The sequence below is a fragment of the Gasterosteus aculeatus genome, chromosome 8 (genome assembly GCF_964276395.1).
Source record: "Gasterosteus aculeatus chromosome 8, fGasAcu3.hap1.1, whole genome shotgun sequence".
NCBI lineage: Eukaryota > Metazoa > Chordata > Actinopteri > Perciformes > Gasterosteidae > Gasterosteus > Gasterosteus aculeatus.
In genome coordinates this window covers 11981635-11997144 of record NC_135695.1, presented here as the reverse complement: position 1 = coordinate 11997144, position 15510 = coordinate 11981635, and the positions used below count along the sequence as shown (strand labels likewise).

At 42.9% G+C, this 15510-nt stretch overlaps 1 protein-coding gene across 5 annotated transcripts in view; it reads right to left on the bottom strand.

The window, feature by feature from the left end:
- Positions 1–15510, bottom strand: part of dennd1b (DENN/MADD domain containing 1B) — a 94333-nt gene that overhangs the window by 20465 nt on the left and 58358 nt on the right. For all 5 annotated transcript variants that reach the window (XM_040184892.2, XM_040184890.2, XM_078108205.1 and 2 more), the window contains 2 exons: positions 7941–8066; positions 1885–1986 (listed from right to left, as the gene is read on the bottom strand). In XM_040184892.2, coding sequence (XP_040040826.2) covers positions 1885–1986; positions 7941–8066 — 228 coding nt within the window. The remainder of the gene's footprint in view (positions 1–1884; positions 1987–7940; positions 8067–15510) is intronic.

Here is a 15510-nt window from a genome sequence, read left to right as displayed (position 1 = left end):
AATATGGTTTGAATTTGGCTCATTATTGGAGTACAGGCAACAGGGACAAATGCCACAGTGTGCTGCTGATTAGAAGATATATCGAATTAAATATATAATGTGTAAGAACTGTTGTTTCAGTCTAGTCAACCAGTGCAGATATTTGCTTCAAAATAAATAATTAACCAAACTAAACTTTTAATAAAAAACGTCAATCCTTGCTCCTTTTGTGTTAATAGCCTTTCAACCTTTTAGAGTTTGAATCTCTTGTTTAATAGATTAAAATATATATATATATATATATATATATATATATATATATATATATATATATATATATATATATATATATATAAATGACAATTTGATAAAGTGTGTGGCCAAATGCTGTTAATGTTTAATTGCATGACCTACTAAATAAGACTAGTATTGGCTTTAGGTCTATAAATATTGTGCAATATACTGACAGGATAACAGGATACTATGAGGATTATATATTGGAATTTAGATGCAAAGAAACACATTGGTATGAAATCAAACAATAACAAAACAAGGAGCAGGAGGAAAGGGAAAAAAACAAATCAAAACTTCCGGTCAATAAGTGCGTACTTCTATATCTAAAAACGAATGTGTGCATGTGTGTGGCCATGCGAGTCCAGCATTGTTTGCGTGTTTCAGAGCGGATGTGGGTCATGGCCAGAGCGGAGCCCGGGCGGACCGCTGGCCTCTCTCCCTTTAGTCGAAAGAGGAGTGGAGGAGATAAGCCCCCACCCCCCCTGCTCCTCCCCAATCCACCGAGCTAGAGAGGAGGAGGAGATAAGGGCCTGTTTCCCAATGCTACCGCGGAGGCAGGAGCCGGCCCGGGAGGATGCTTTTAACTTTCGCCTCGCTATCGGCTCTGCCTGGGAAAATTATAGACGGTGCCGAGTGTCCGGAGAAACAAAAGGCTGATTGAGGACCGCTGTGCTCACTCTCAGGGGTAAATCACACTACTATCACGGGTCAAGGAGCACAAAAGCAAAATTCAAGGGTTGAGAGGATATTTTCCTCCGGAGCCAGATCGGCTCTGGCTGGGCCAGTTTACTGTTGCTTAAGGGATTTGTGCTGGAAAACCATTTAACCACACATGAAAAAAGGATACCTGCTCACAAACACGCCCTCTACCTACATTGTACATGAACACAAACATTAACACACCGTGTAGTATTTACTTGCGGTGAATTTTACATTTTCTAGGGCCAAAGTTCAAATTCGGACCACATTTGTTGGGAGGAATTTTACAGGCATGTGCACACGTGTCAAAGACAAAAATACAACCGTGATATGGCTTGTCCAGTGAAATACACAGAACAGGCCTGACTTATCAAGAGTATTATTTGTATACTGGGAAATTTGAGAGAACGGGGAGACAGAAATACTAAAGTGTTTTGAGAGAGAACCACAGTCAGTTTCTAGGGGTCAATAACCTAATAATCTCTGATCCCAGGCCCCTCTCCTCCTCACTCTGAACAACTGATCTATCAAGATACTGAATGCTAACTCTGCCTAGTTGACAGCTTGGCAGACAAGTGGAGACAACTAGAAAAAAAAATACTTTTATCCTTCTAAATAAGAGCATCTGTTCAAAAACAAAACAGCTCAAACATTGATGGGAGAGGACAGAGTAGCCTTCCATATCAGCAGTCACTCATATTTGTATATTAGTTTGTCTGCTGCTCACGAGATAAGAGTCAATGTTTCCATCTAGTTCTGTATTAATGCATTAAGGTAAATATAATGTAAATGTTCATATATTCTGTGTTCAGGTGGTTTTCGGTTTCATGAATAGAATGGCAACACACACACACACACACACACACACACACACACACACACACACACACACACACACAGGCCGGTTGGTACCTGTTTGAAGAGCTGCAGGTTAACAGCCATCGACAGGAAGTTCCTCATGGTGCTCGATCGATTGTTCACAAAGCTCTCCTCGCAGAAAGTGATTGGCTCCCCCTGAAAAGTCCACAGAGACATTATTGGCCAAAAATGACGACAAATTATTCATTTTGGCTCACTGTTCTTTGTTCCTATGTGTTTATCTCTGTGTGTACTTGAGCCACAGGAAACAAAGGCAGATGTGTGGGGTGCCTGGAAAAGCAGAGGGTCTAAACTAAGCAATTTAGTCATAATAAAATATGATTTATAGCACTAAGAAGATTGCATCATTGTTGGAATGCATTGAGATGCATTCCAAGTATTGTTCTTCGAATCTTTATTCCGACTTATTATGTTTCTTCTATTTCTTCCGCGCCGCCTTTCAACTCCTTCACACTTTCAGCTATTAAAACCATTCAAATATAAAATTATTCAGCTCCTTCAGGAGAGGGGTGCTATGACTTTTCAGCTTTTTAGCTCTTAAGCTTGAATTTATATAAATCTATAATCATTAATATTTTAACATGGTTTTCCAATGGAGATCGTTTTTCAAATCCTCTTAAACTTCTTCAACTTTCAGATTCTTCAGCTTCGCCAATCTTTCAGCTACAGACACCATTTCAACTTTGAAATGTTGACACAGGTCTCAACTATTTTATGAAAAAAACTGCTTCTTGATATCTATTGTACTTTTTTCATAATCACTGATTATGTTTCACTAGTTCTTCGCTCCGTTTCTGACTTTTACATGAGTGTGTATTGCGTCTGCTAGAGTGGAGAGCTCGACGGCTAGAGTGTGGGGCATCGCAGGAATCTGGTTAAAAAAATATGGAACTTCTGTCCTTGCAGCCAAAGTATACACTCTAGAGGCTTCATTTCTTCAGATTAATGAGGGTATGGTTGTGCTGATTGGATTAATGTGTTCATGGAATCCCAGAGTTTTTTAGTTTTGGCGCAAGGAGTGTTTGAGTGACACAACCTCTGCCAAAAGCCCCATAGGCTCCAATACAAATCTGCCGACATATTTCTCACAAAAATCCACAAGGTACACGTTTTGTCAACGGCCATAGGAGCCGTATTTATTACCGGACAGACATAAAAACACATCCACGCGTTCGGTAGAGTCTTGGGTCTCATACAAACGCCGTATTTTTTAGATAGCTGTTATAGTTTTGCGCTGGTTCTCATTTGTTTGAGGTGTGGATTCTGTGTAACTCGCTGTCCTGTGTCTGCCCTTTTGCAGCCGCACAGGTGCGTCGTTGTCGTGGTTACGAGCACTCACACGCTGCAGGATCTGTCTGTGACTCACAGCTGCTTCAATGGCCTGATCAGTGGAGTCACATGACGCAGCTATGCTTTCTGTCAACAGACCAATATGATAAAGACACTAGCCCCCCTCCCCCCTCCACCCTGACCTCTTCTCACTGTTAATCACTCTCAGTCAGTCAGTCAGTCTGTCTAATTCTCCTCCTCTCTCTCTCCCTCTCTATCTCTTCCTCACCACCATTCCCTTCCTCACCCTCTCACCCTCCCTCCCTCTATCTACACCCCCCACCCCACCCAATCCAATAATTTCAAAATAAAAGCCCCATGGAGGGAATTTTTACTGTATTGTCTGTGATGAGGCCTATTAATAAAAAACTTTTAAGTGTGAATAACAAACATTCTGTCTCCCACTACGAATATTACTCGTACTTCTAGTACTACAACTGATACTTCTACTACCATACTACTAGTATTTCTACTGCTATTAATACTACAACTACTACTAATGTTATTACAAATACTACTATGGCTAATAGTGTTCCAGCGGTTTCTACTGCTATTGATACTAAACCAACTTCTGCTAGTACTACTAATACCACAATTACAACTATAACTACTACTACTACTAATATTACTACAAACAATTTTAAACCTCTTTTTATTCATCTCAGCTTTTGTTATTTCTGTACTGTTTTAAATTAATTTAAGCTCCTGCAACTTCTGCTTTGCTTTGCAATATTTCACATTTATTTCAGCTGTTTTCATTTCTGCTCTTTCAGCAAATCTATTAAATCCTTTCAGCTTCTCCCATTTCTGTATTTTCAGCAATTTCAAATTCATTTCAGCTTTTCTAATATCTGTAATTTCAGATATATTCAAATTCCCTTCAACTTTCTGTATTTTCAGCTTTTTTTAAATATTCATTTCAGCTTTCAGCTTTTTGCATTCCAACGCATTTTCAGCAGGAAATGCATTTTCTAGTTTCTGTTGTCATTGTGCACCGTAAAAAGCAGTGTAGTAACCAAAAAGTCAAAACCGAGGGACAGGAAAGAAAAAGAAAGGATCAAGAAAGATGAGAATAGTATTTACAGAAAAAACCCTCAGTCCTTTTAAAACAGGTCGCCTTGAAAAGAAGACCCAGAAGACCGGGTCCCAGTAAACTCTCCAGTAGTCCACATTAACACATCATCACATTATTACTATTTGTTACATCATGTGTGTTGGCCTGTGAGCTATAGACACGGAGGATGACAACAGAACTGCTGCGGGCCAATCACAAGCAGCCCTACAGTCATTTCCAATTCATCTTTTCTTTTCATAATTAACATAATTCTCACATATTTCAATGATGCTCTAAATTCTTCCAGCGTAAAACAATGCACTTTGTCTGTTCTGGGCTACGAGCTCAGTGTGGCACATAAAAACAACTTAACAACACCAGAGACTAACTACATTTCTGAGGATGGGCGGATGATACCAGTGGCCCAAATTACATCACAGAAATACTGCTCCACTTACATCACTAAAAGTTTTCCAGGCTTATTCTCTCATAAAGCGGAGTTGAAAGTATCTTGTAGTAGTTTAATCAGCCTCCGACCATTCTGCAGCTAACAAAACTCAATAGCATGGCGGGACTAACTGCTAATTGCTACTGAAAAGAAACTCACCACTGCGTCTGTGCACACGTCATTATCCAACAACATCCATTGGTGCACACAGGCACCACAGAAAGAGACATATCAAGTTGACCTGTTTTTAGAGGGTCACCACAATAACAATTATGACAACTTCTAATTGTAAATATATATATAGCCAATGCAGTTAACCTAGAGAATCAAAAGAGAGGGCCGTTCACCAGGTGATTTTAACTGTTCTAAAAAGTGATCTCAAGAATGTGGGCAGCTGGGTAAGTTTCTGGAGGAGCATCATGTACGACCTATGACAAGTGAGGAGCTCTTTAAGTCCTTTACCAGATGCAAGTTTGTTGTCTCTTTTACATGTATCTCTGTTCTCCTGCTTAACAAAATAAAGCTCTACGCTCCATAAGAGTTGCTGACATTATCATTAGGTTTTTGGTTGTAAACTGGACTGTGCTTAATATGAGGACGCATACAAATCATCGTCTAGCAGAATTGATCAGAAAAAAATGAATATGAACATATGATTTTCTTTTTAAATATGATTTGGCCTTGGAAAGTACAATCTGTGAAGACAGCTACAAGTTTATCTAAGTTTGAGGTTGGACATCCACCAGAAATCAATGCACGTTATTAGGTTAAGCATTAGATAAAAACCCATTCTATAAACAAGAAACTCATCCTGCAGGAAGCAGACGAGTTCAAAGTGCCAGCGCGAGTGGGCGGATGTTCAGATGTTCAAGGGGAGAAGAAGTCGCAGTGTGCTTTCAGGCAACCTGTGAGAATGACAATACCACTTACTGTGATAGAGTTTAACGGTGGACGCTAATGAATCCCTGTGTGTCCGGGTTTACTGTAGATTTTGTCACACAAACCTGCATGTTCTTGTGCAGGACTCCCGCTGTATGTGGACGTATGCATACGCATGAAGATATCTTCTACATGCAAGCATGCTCTGTGCAAGAAACAGCTTTTAAACATGTGATGGCACCCCGACCTCCTTATCGGGGTTTTCACACCTGGTTGGATAACGTGAACTGATTACATGCCCATCTGAGCAGCACGTCGGCTAATTCTGTGCCTACATAGTACAGAGCGCTCGCCAACGGAATACGCACAGCGCCAGCCACCCGACTCGGCTCCATCAGCGGCGTTTCAGGTTCTTTCAGCCCGACGCGTGCGTGCCGCTCTGCGTAGACGAGAAGCACGCGGCCGAGAATCAACGTGATGACCTCAGAAATGGTTGTCTAATCAACTGACTGCTTTTCAACTCGTTATCGTTTTCCAGCATTGTTTCATTTACGACTCAGCGAGATACCAACCCCAACATCCACACCCGTCCGTCTGTCGAGGCATATGGGCCTGTGAACCGCAACGCTCGCCTCAGCTCTGTCTGCGGAGTTGTTGTTTTTTTTTTTTTCCACGGCTGAGAACAATCGCGAGCTGAGCAATATTCCACAAATATCTGAACCCGGGGAGTATCATCAGTAGCTTCATGCCAGCAAGTGTGCAGTTTGTACATGTTTACGTGTGTGAATGCATGTTAACAAAACAGATTTAGAGCGCGAGTGAACTGAGAAATGACTGCACGTTGTGCTCACACATTGACACAAACACACACACACACGCGCGCGCGCGCGCACGCACACACACACCGGGTCTCAGCACTCGTGTCAGAGGGGAGGCGGCGTGTTCATATACTGTCCGTATACAGCAAAAAGAGAGACAGCATCAATAATGTAGCATCTTGACTCCGGGAGTCCACAAAGTCCAATTAATCTCAAAGCCAAAGGAACAAAGGCTTCGCTATTTGACAAACAGGACATGCTGTACTTTGCTCTGCTCTGACTCAAGACTTGATAAGCAGAAAAGATCCAGAAAGAAAGAAATGTTAGAGGGGGGGGGGGGGGGGGGTGGTGGGGGGCTTAGAAAAGGAGAGTGAAACACCAAAGGTGGCTAAAAGGGCTCTTCAAAGGGAACGTCCTGACTCTTTTCAGCTCCTCTGACATTTCACTGCTTCAGACAGGCCCACCTTCGACTGAAAAACACACCTTTTACCTCCAGTCAAAACTGCCCCAGTCCACCCCAACCGGTGCAATCTGACTCAACTCCCCCACACTGCCTGCGCTCCTGCCTGCCGGACGAGCAGACTCTCGTCTGTGAATATTTAATTGTGCATGTGACTGAAAATGTTTTAAAATCCAACCCAACAGAGCACAATCACTGTGGAACACTCGCAGTTGTGAATATGTTTGTTTACGAGATGAAAACAGATTTTTACTTTAGCCAAAGTATAAAAAGACAACGCTGATTGTCAGTTACCCTGAGATGCAGTTAGTGTGAGACTTTAGCTTTTCAGACATCTGTCTCTTAGATCCTGTCCGCTCAGTAAAAAAATATGTTAATGGGATTTTGTTAAGGTACTTCCAGTACTGCCAAGATATGGTCTATAATAAGTGTACCATGTAGTAAAGTAAATTCCATTTACATCCTCTGTATTACTAAGACCCAAACTCTGTATGGCTCTATATTTATATATTTCTTCTAATTTGGGTAATGTAGCTTAAGCGCAAGTTCAGTCAGGAAGACAATCAGCCTGACTCCCTTGTAATTACAGACAGCTGATTGGGGGCGGGCACATTTTAGTAACCACTCAGATTCCTGGAGTCAAACGCATCGTTGCTGTCAAACTTTTAAAAGTGTTCTCCTCTCTGTTGGCTGTCAGCTGTCATTTCAGCGTGTAGCTGATGCGACCCTCCTCCACCCCCGTCACCTCCACTCAGCATCGCCGTTGTTCCTGGTTCGTCATCAGGTTGCTGCTAATCCTTTCACCGGTGTCTGGACTCCAGGGGGATTAGGCCTATTGGACCTCAGTATCCCTTCAGTGATACTGAGGTGAGTACTTCATGATGGAGTCCAATCGCCAGAGACTTTGCACAATTCATATTTGGTGCGTGTGTAATAAATTATTGTTTTACTATTAAATGAGTCTCCTTGTTGAAATGAGGTTCCTTCAGGTGTCCATGAGCACTTCGTACACAAGTAAACGTTCTAACATGATTTGAAAAAGTCAGACTCTAGAAAGCTATTCAAGAAGGGAACTGGAGACAGACGACTGTGGGTCCTTACGGGTTTATATCTGAGGGCATCGCGGTACGATCCGAACAGCGCGGCCTGCACCCTCAGGAAGGCCCTCGCCACGCCACTTCCTGTTGCCGTTGACTGCTTCTTCAGCCTGCTCTTCAGGAGGGACACCTGGTAGAAAGCACAAAGGGGCAGAATGGGAGAGAGAGAGAGAGAGAGAGAGGAAGTGAGGGGAAGCGAGAAAGAGACGGAGGGGTAAAAGTTAAATTATCACCTCTGAAATTGGTGGAGGAAACAGCTCGCCCATTCTGGGTGTGAAGTGTCACATTTGCAGGTCATCTCAAAATAAGAAAGAAAGAAAGAAAAGCTTCAGCCTTCGCTAGCTTATCTGTTGTGCTGCTGGGAGCACCTGCTGCTTTGCTAATTGAGCAGAGGACGGGGGGGGGGGGGGGGGGGGGCGAGAGGAAATGGAAACTCGCGTCTCGTGCCCTTCCACTCTCACCCTCTCTTTCCACGCCGCCAACCCCCACGCTCCTCCTCCGCTTCCTCGCTTCTCCCTCCATTTCTTTCTCGTCCACTCTTTCCTTCCACTCCCCCACCTCCCCCCTCCCACCCCTGTTCTCCTGAAGTCTCTCCAGAAAGGGGCCCTTGACATAAAATGTCTTCAATTATTTCTCCCCTCTCCTGGCTCTGTCTCCAGGACTCCAGGCGAGAGAGAGAGAGTGGAAGAGCAGCAGGCCCGAGCTTGTTTTAAGGATGACAAAAGATTCCCCCCTGGCCACCACCGGGCCCCGGGGAGTCTTGGAAAGAAGTTGTCAAGAGGCTCTGCTCACCTGCTCAACGGTACGACTGTGCCGCGGCAGAGCGAGGAGGAGGCAGACAGCGAGGGACTGCTGCTCTCTGTGTGGGCCGCGCCAGCCGAGCACAAAGGCACAACGTTTGATTGGGTCGCACAGGAGGTCCAGATTACTGTACCTCGGTGCGGCGTGCGCTGTCAGCAGAGCTACGGGCTCCGATCAGGGTGTTAGAGGAGAAGAAAAAAATAAAACGATTTAACCTTCAACTCCAGTAAGTGGCCAAAAAAAGAACAATTCAACACGGTCTATATAATAAAGCAAAGTCTGGATGACTTTGCTTTATTATATAGTTTATTATATTCTGCATGGCATCATGTCAGAAGATAAAAATGCTTTCAATGCACGATCCTTGTATAGTGAACTCGGATGTCTCCTACACAGTTCTTTGCCTGAGGCTGGTTAGGCTTTGGTGTTTTGCTCAAGGGCCCTAAAAGAGGGCTGATGAAGCCAAAGCGCTCCAGGTAACAATGTTCCATCTTAGACATCAACGCTCTGCGGTCTGAATGTGGGGCGAGAAAGCTGATAAAAGTGTGCGTGAAACAACAAGGATTTCTTATCAGAAGGCCCATTAGATTTAACAACAAGCTGCATATTTCACCAGTCAGTTTAATACCCGCTTTAAACAGTGCCACATTGTGTGTGCTCTGCTGGTTCCTTTTCACATTGTTTGTGTTATATTCATGTGTTAACACTCGGGCCCGTCCAACAGTCCACCGCTGTGAAGCAGCATTTACATATGCATCAATATCCTCAGCTGTAATGTAGCAGCGTTTGTGGGCAGGACGGAAATGAAGAGATTAAAGCGAAGGGAAAATGTCAGGTTGTGTCAACCATTAAATGACCCTCGTCTCTTTTGTAATGTGATACAATTTTGATCAAGTCTACTTCAATCACAGGTGGGCAGAAGTGTCATCTGGAAAACCTCTGGGAGGAGAAGCGGAGTGTTCGCACAGCTCGCACGGAGGACTGGCGGAAAGAAACAGAGAAGGAGAGAAAGCGAGACGGAAAGAGTGGCAGTCTTAAACTGGGACAAAGACAAAACGAACAGCGTGAATTCTTCTCCCCGGAGCTTTCTCACTCTCCACAACGTCCCCGCGCTGCCATCGCAAATGCTCCCGGGCATCAAACAGGAAGTTTATCACGGTTAAATTAACAAGTGTCATCTCCATATTCGCTCATTGTGCTAAATGCTTTTATGTTTATGTAAAGCCGTTTTTTGGAATTAATATTTCATGTTAATGTGAGTTTTCACCGATTCATTTTTTTTTTCCATCCTCGCAAATCATTAAACTGTCTTTTTTTGGGGGGGGGGGGGGGCAGAGGGTGAGGGTGGTGGGGGGGGGGAATCAAAGCGAACACAATGTCAGTCTAAGTGGGGGAGGCATACCCCAAAGACTGTCAGAGAAGACGGGATAGCGGCGGAGTTTACTCTGCACACAGAGTTCCGTGCAGCAGCTTTGAACGGGTGAGAGCGCTGCACTGGCAAACACTTTTTAATGAGGTGGGGACACAATCACTTGTGTTGTGTTACCCAGAGAGAGAAAATTAATGATAAAGCGATAAAAGTTTCACATTTCTTCCCGAGTAAGAAGAGGCATGATGCGGAATATTTTCTTCTTCTTCTTCTCTCACGTGCGGTAATTAATCAAATTGTCACACGTGATATTTTGTGGAAGCGCATGACGACCGTATTTTGCAACAGAAAGACGGCGCGCAGTCCGTGGGGTTCTTCTTCACATATCAGACGCCAACAAAAAAAAATGTGTGTTTAGTAATTGGATATTGAACATGGCGCCTATACCGCAATCATCAGGTATGCCTCCACGGTAATGGCTCTGTCAAACTAATTAACTCCTACAGTCTGAGCGAAGCTAACGAGATGCGTACAGGCATCAGAGGAAGGCCAGGCTCTACAGGTGATAACCCTATTTGGCAGTGACATTTTTTAGTGTAAAGTCACAGTGGCGGTGACGAGATCAAAGGCAGAGAGTCCCCCATTGGGTCCAATTAGAACTGTAGCATTGTACGGGGAAGGGGCGGCAGGAGGAGGGACGGGAGTGGGTGGAGAGAAAAAAAACTGTTGAGTTATGATATTCATAATCTATGCAGAGAGGCCTTTCCAGTACAGGTCTTCTCCCCATAGCTGTGATCTTTTCAATTTACATCAAGGGAAGATGGTCGGGGATGAAAGTGGGGAATCCAAGGCGCGCAGCCCACAGAGGGCAGACATGGGGCCTCATTAAGACCCAGCCCAGTCAGCCCCAAACTGAGTTTTGAAATGCGTCTGGTAAAGAGCATGGGGTCAAAGGTCAGACATAGAACAGATCTCCATTTAACTCTCCAGCTGGAGATGGTAATTAGCAGGTGCAATGATGATCCCTGCCTGACTGTATGGGATGATACTGCTGTAGGGGACCCCAGGCATCTGTGTGAGTGTGTGTGTGTGTGTGTGTGTGTGTGTGTGTGTGTGCACCCATGCATATACACACACGGACACACGTGGCGCCTGTTGTCACCTACAGTGCAGTGTTAGCATTTTTTTTTTTTATGTATTTGACCAAAAAAAAAAAAAAACACCTCATGCGGTCTGTGTAAGACTACTGTTACTACGACTACTACTGCTGCCCATTCTCAGCTCAACCTGAGAACGTGAGCTTAATTTTTATAACTAAATGTTCTGCATGAGAAGAAGCAATACTTTCTCACATAATCACTACACAGCATGTGAAACCTGGTCATTGTTGTTAATTAAAATCTTTACATCTTCCACTCCCAGGTAATAACACAAAACAAAAATAAGGCAGGAGGTTGACATATATTTACTATTATGTAAACGTAAAAATAGGTAAGAGAGAGAAGAAAAAAAGTTATCCACAAAACTCTGTGTATATTTAGAAATTCCCTCAAAATGTTCACCAGACCATGAAAAAGCCTCCTAAATAACGACCCTGACACTTGTCTGTTGTAAAAAAAAAAATGAAAAAATAAAAAGTTAGGTTTTCTTCTCACAAAAAAAGAATGTTTTGTTTAAGATTCTGTCCAGGGAAAGAAAGCCATGGGGACGCAATTAAAGAACTACAAAGAAAAAAATTGTTATGAAAATCTCCCACTTTCTTTTGATGTGCTGCAGTCTGAACTGTACACACACATATACGTACACACACACACACACACACACACACACACACACACACTCGAATCTGAACAAAGACACAAGGAGAACTGGAAAACACTCTCATTCAAGCAAACACAAGTTGTGCACAGTAAGCGTGTAGCTTGCCATCTATGAAATCCATTCCCTCAATTTAAAAGAAATATGTGGTATTTAATGATTGTGTTTATTAACCTCTATTTTTAGTCTGGCGGTAAATTGATTAATAATTGGGATATCACTTAAGTTACTTTACTGCAGTCTCTCATAACAAACACAAAACACCACTAACTCCTAGTCTTTGTTATGATAGAAAATAATATATATATATAATAATAGCAAAGTGATGTGATGAAATAAATATGTATAAACGGACTAAAATACCCAAACTATTAAGGCACGCTGCGAGACATCATTTCTTAGTCATTCAGGATGTGCATCTGCTCTTTAGCACATGCAACACAATAAGTTAGTCAAGCGAAATGAGAAAGAGAGAGAAAGGAAGGGGGAGAAACATTGTGTGTGTGTGTGTTTTAATAGGGCTATCTCATTGCCATGAGACGCTCCCCGGCGTGGGGTTACTTTGTCAAGCTGACCTCTTATAGCAGCTGAGCGGCTGAGTTTTGCATACATAATTAACTACAGCTAAATGTCATCTCTCACTTCAAAAACTAACGCGGTGGGTGATGCTGCTCTCTCTTTTTGACTCCCCGTCCAGAGTGAACCGCCGGCAGAACGAGCGATGTGAAAATGAAGTGCAGCTTTCGAACTCCGCGTGATTAAACGAGGGGCTGTAACACTGCAGAGAGTGTGTGCACAGTTCAGCGCCATCTAAAACAATCAGAACCTGTAAAAAATAATGTCTCCAATGAGCAGCGCTCAGACATTTGCAGTCGGTAAAGTCGAGACCCAATAGCAACGGCGTGACTCCTTTGGATCTTGCTGTTGCCTGTTGTGGACTGCGAGACTGGTTCAGGTGGAGGAACTGGACTTCAGCACTAGAACTGACATCTAGTTAGTACAGCGTGTGGGGAGGCGGGGGGGGGCTTTACCGCGGGCGGCTCCGGTATACTGGGAAGAAACCAGTGAGCTGAAACAACACGTGGCTGTATGTAACATAAAAATGGGAAAACTCGGTGGACATTTCAAAAAATCAGTGAGTAGTAAAAGTTTATTACTGAACTAAATCTGAATGTCATTGATGAACATTCCTGGCCGGAAAATTTGGTGTTGTCCCCGTGTGTGTGTGTTTGTTTGTTTGCCTGCCGCACTCTGCCGTAGATGATGTTGTTTTCTGGGAGCATCGGGGAATTCAACACCAAATTAAAGCCGCAATGTTTGATTAAGTGTGCCAGGTGATCTCAGGAGACACAACCTCAACCCCCTCATTCATTTGTAAACCTCCAAATGCAGGCTTGAAATACAGGAAGTAGGAGTGTACGCTTTAAATCTCCCCCTTGATTGGGAATACAAATGATCAAATGTATGAAGGATAGCAATGCATGGGTACACGGTGTCAGCAAAGTAGCGAGCGGCAGAGAGGAGGAGAATCGAAGGAATTAGGCTGTGATGTGATAGAGAGCATCTGAAAATAAAGATGTGAGCCGCATTGTAGCACCTCACCTTGAATATGTGGTACAGAAAGAATAATACATGAAAAAAACAAAATCCCGTCATTGGTTTGAGATCAATTGCCGGGATCAAATAAAAATCGGATTCAGTCACACACTGTTTGTTTTTTAGAATTAACAGACTCCTAATTCGCTATTCTTGGATACTTTTAATGACTAGCGCAGTAAACAGCTCCACCAACCAAAAGCCAATTATAACTTTATCAGCACCATCTCGGCGTGGAAGAGGAACTGTGGATGTGAAACAGAGAAACAAAAATACCTTGATCTTCCAGGAAAAAAAATATGTTTTTTTTCAATATTTCTTTTCAGTGTGCATGTCAACACATCGATTTCACTGACACGAGCCGTCTCAGAGCTTAATATGACTTATTAATGTGTAAAAACTATGCAAACTTTCAGTTCAACTTAAAATCTCAAAATATGCTAAATCCAACTAAAAATACACATTGTAAAATAAATTCAAAGGGGATGCACTTGTATAATAATATCTCACTGTTTGTCTAAAATAACGTTATAACTAAAACAGAAAAGCAGAGACTCAAATAAAGCAACCAAAGAAGTTTGAATGAATTTTGATACAAAGAAACGCAAACATACTGGTTAATATAGGAAAGACTGAGAGTGATTTTAAATAAAACCCATTCTACAGGGGGGGAAAAAAGGCACTGTCAAAAACATACTGCGTGCATTAAAAAAAGACGAATCCGTAACAAAAAGATCCGTTAAAGCTGAACGGATGATCAGTATGACGTGTCCAATTAAAAATAATGTCAATCTTTATTCTCAAAAGACTGTTGCATCCTTTTTTGACCCGTTACCAATTACTCGGTTATTCCGATTTTCCCTTTTCCCCTAAACGGAACCGCTACTGGCATGGTAGCATTTTTAATAGTCAATAAATCTAAAATATTATGTGTGAAGTTGCGGGGAAAGACCATTAAGGGGCGGGCTCTAGTGGAGCCGGTGCAGGGGTCCTGTCTGAAAGAGGGCGGCTAATTCAGGACAACTGTGAACTCTGAACCCGCTAAAAGCCCGGCCACTGGTCAGCCGAGCCACTTAACGCAGTCCACATGTGCTCACAGTCTGCATTGCCATGATTAAAAGGATCTCTAAAGGTTTGCTTACACCTAAATCAAAGGGCTTTGTCTGAGAAAAACTAAAAAACCTTTTCACCTTTTAATCCATTTCATGCAAAGTGATGCTTTTTAAAGTGAGAATAATCGCTACTTCAGTGGTCTCAGAGCTTCACTTTCACACTGAATAAACCCGAGTGTTAAGTAGCCAGAGTTACAGTGAGAATTAGAGAGAAATAAATGAGCGCTTTAATAGCTTCTAAACAACGCACGGGCAGCTCGGCCCAGGAAGAGAGTTGCTCGGCATTAATCAAAATGTCAGGCCTCCACGACAAACTGAACAATGCCTCAAACATCTCCTAGCGTGTAAACACAAACATCAAATGCCATGTGGCGTGTCCTCATCGCTAACGAGCAAACTAACAAGAGACCTGGAATTCCACTCAATTAGTACCTGCTCGCTTCCTTATTAATCTACTGGCCCCGCGGAAAAGATGAGAGGAGACAGGGAGAAAAAATGAATCCGAATAAAAACAACAACAATTTGTTGCAATAAATATATTAATGCCGGGGAGGTTTTCCCGTTTCAGGTGGTGTAATTTGACATGATATGTGGGCTATGTTCTGTCATTAGGAAGGAAAAATGGTGAGTGGGGGATCAAAGCAAAAAAAGGCTCAGAGTCTGCCACTTAATTTATCACACGGCAAAGACAAAGGCTTTTCTCACTGCTTCTGTCGCTTTTTAAAAGCCCTGACTCCTTTTTATGACAAACTCAGTTTGCAATTTAATTCCGGGCTGGAAGTCCCCCGGTGCAGGGAAGCAAGCAGGCAGGAAGTGAGAAGAAGGCACTGCAGCTACCCAGACATGCAGACAGCAGGAGAAGCAACCAGCGGGTGCAA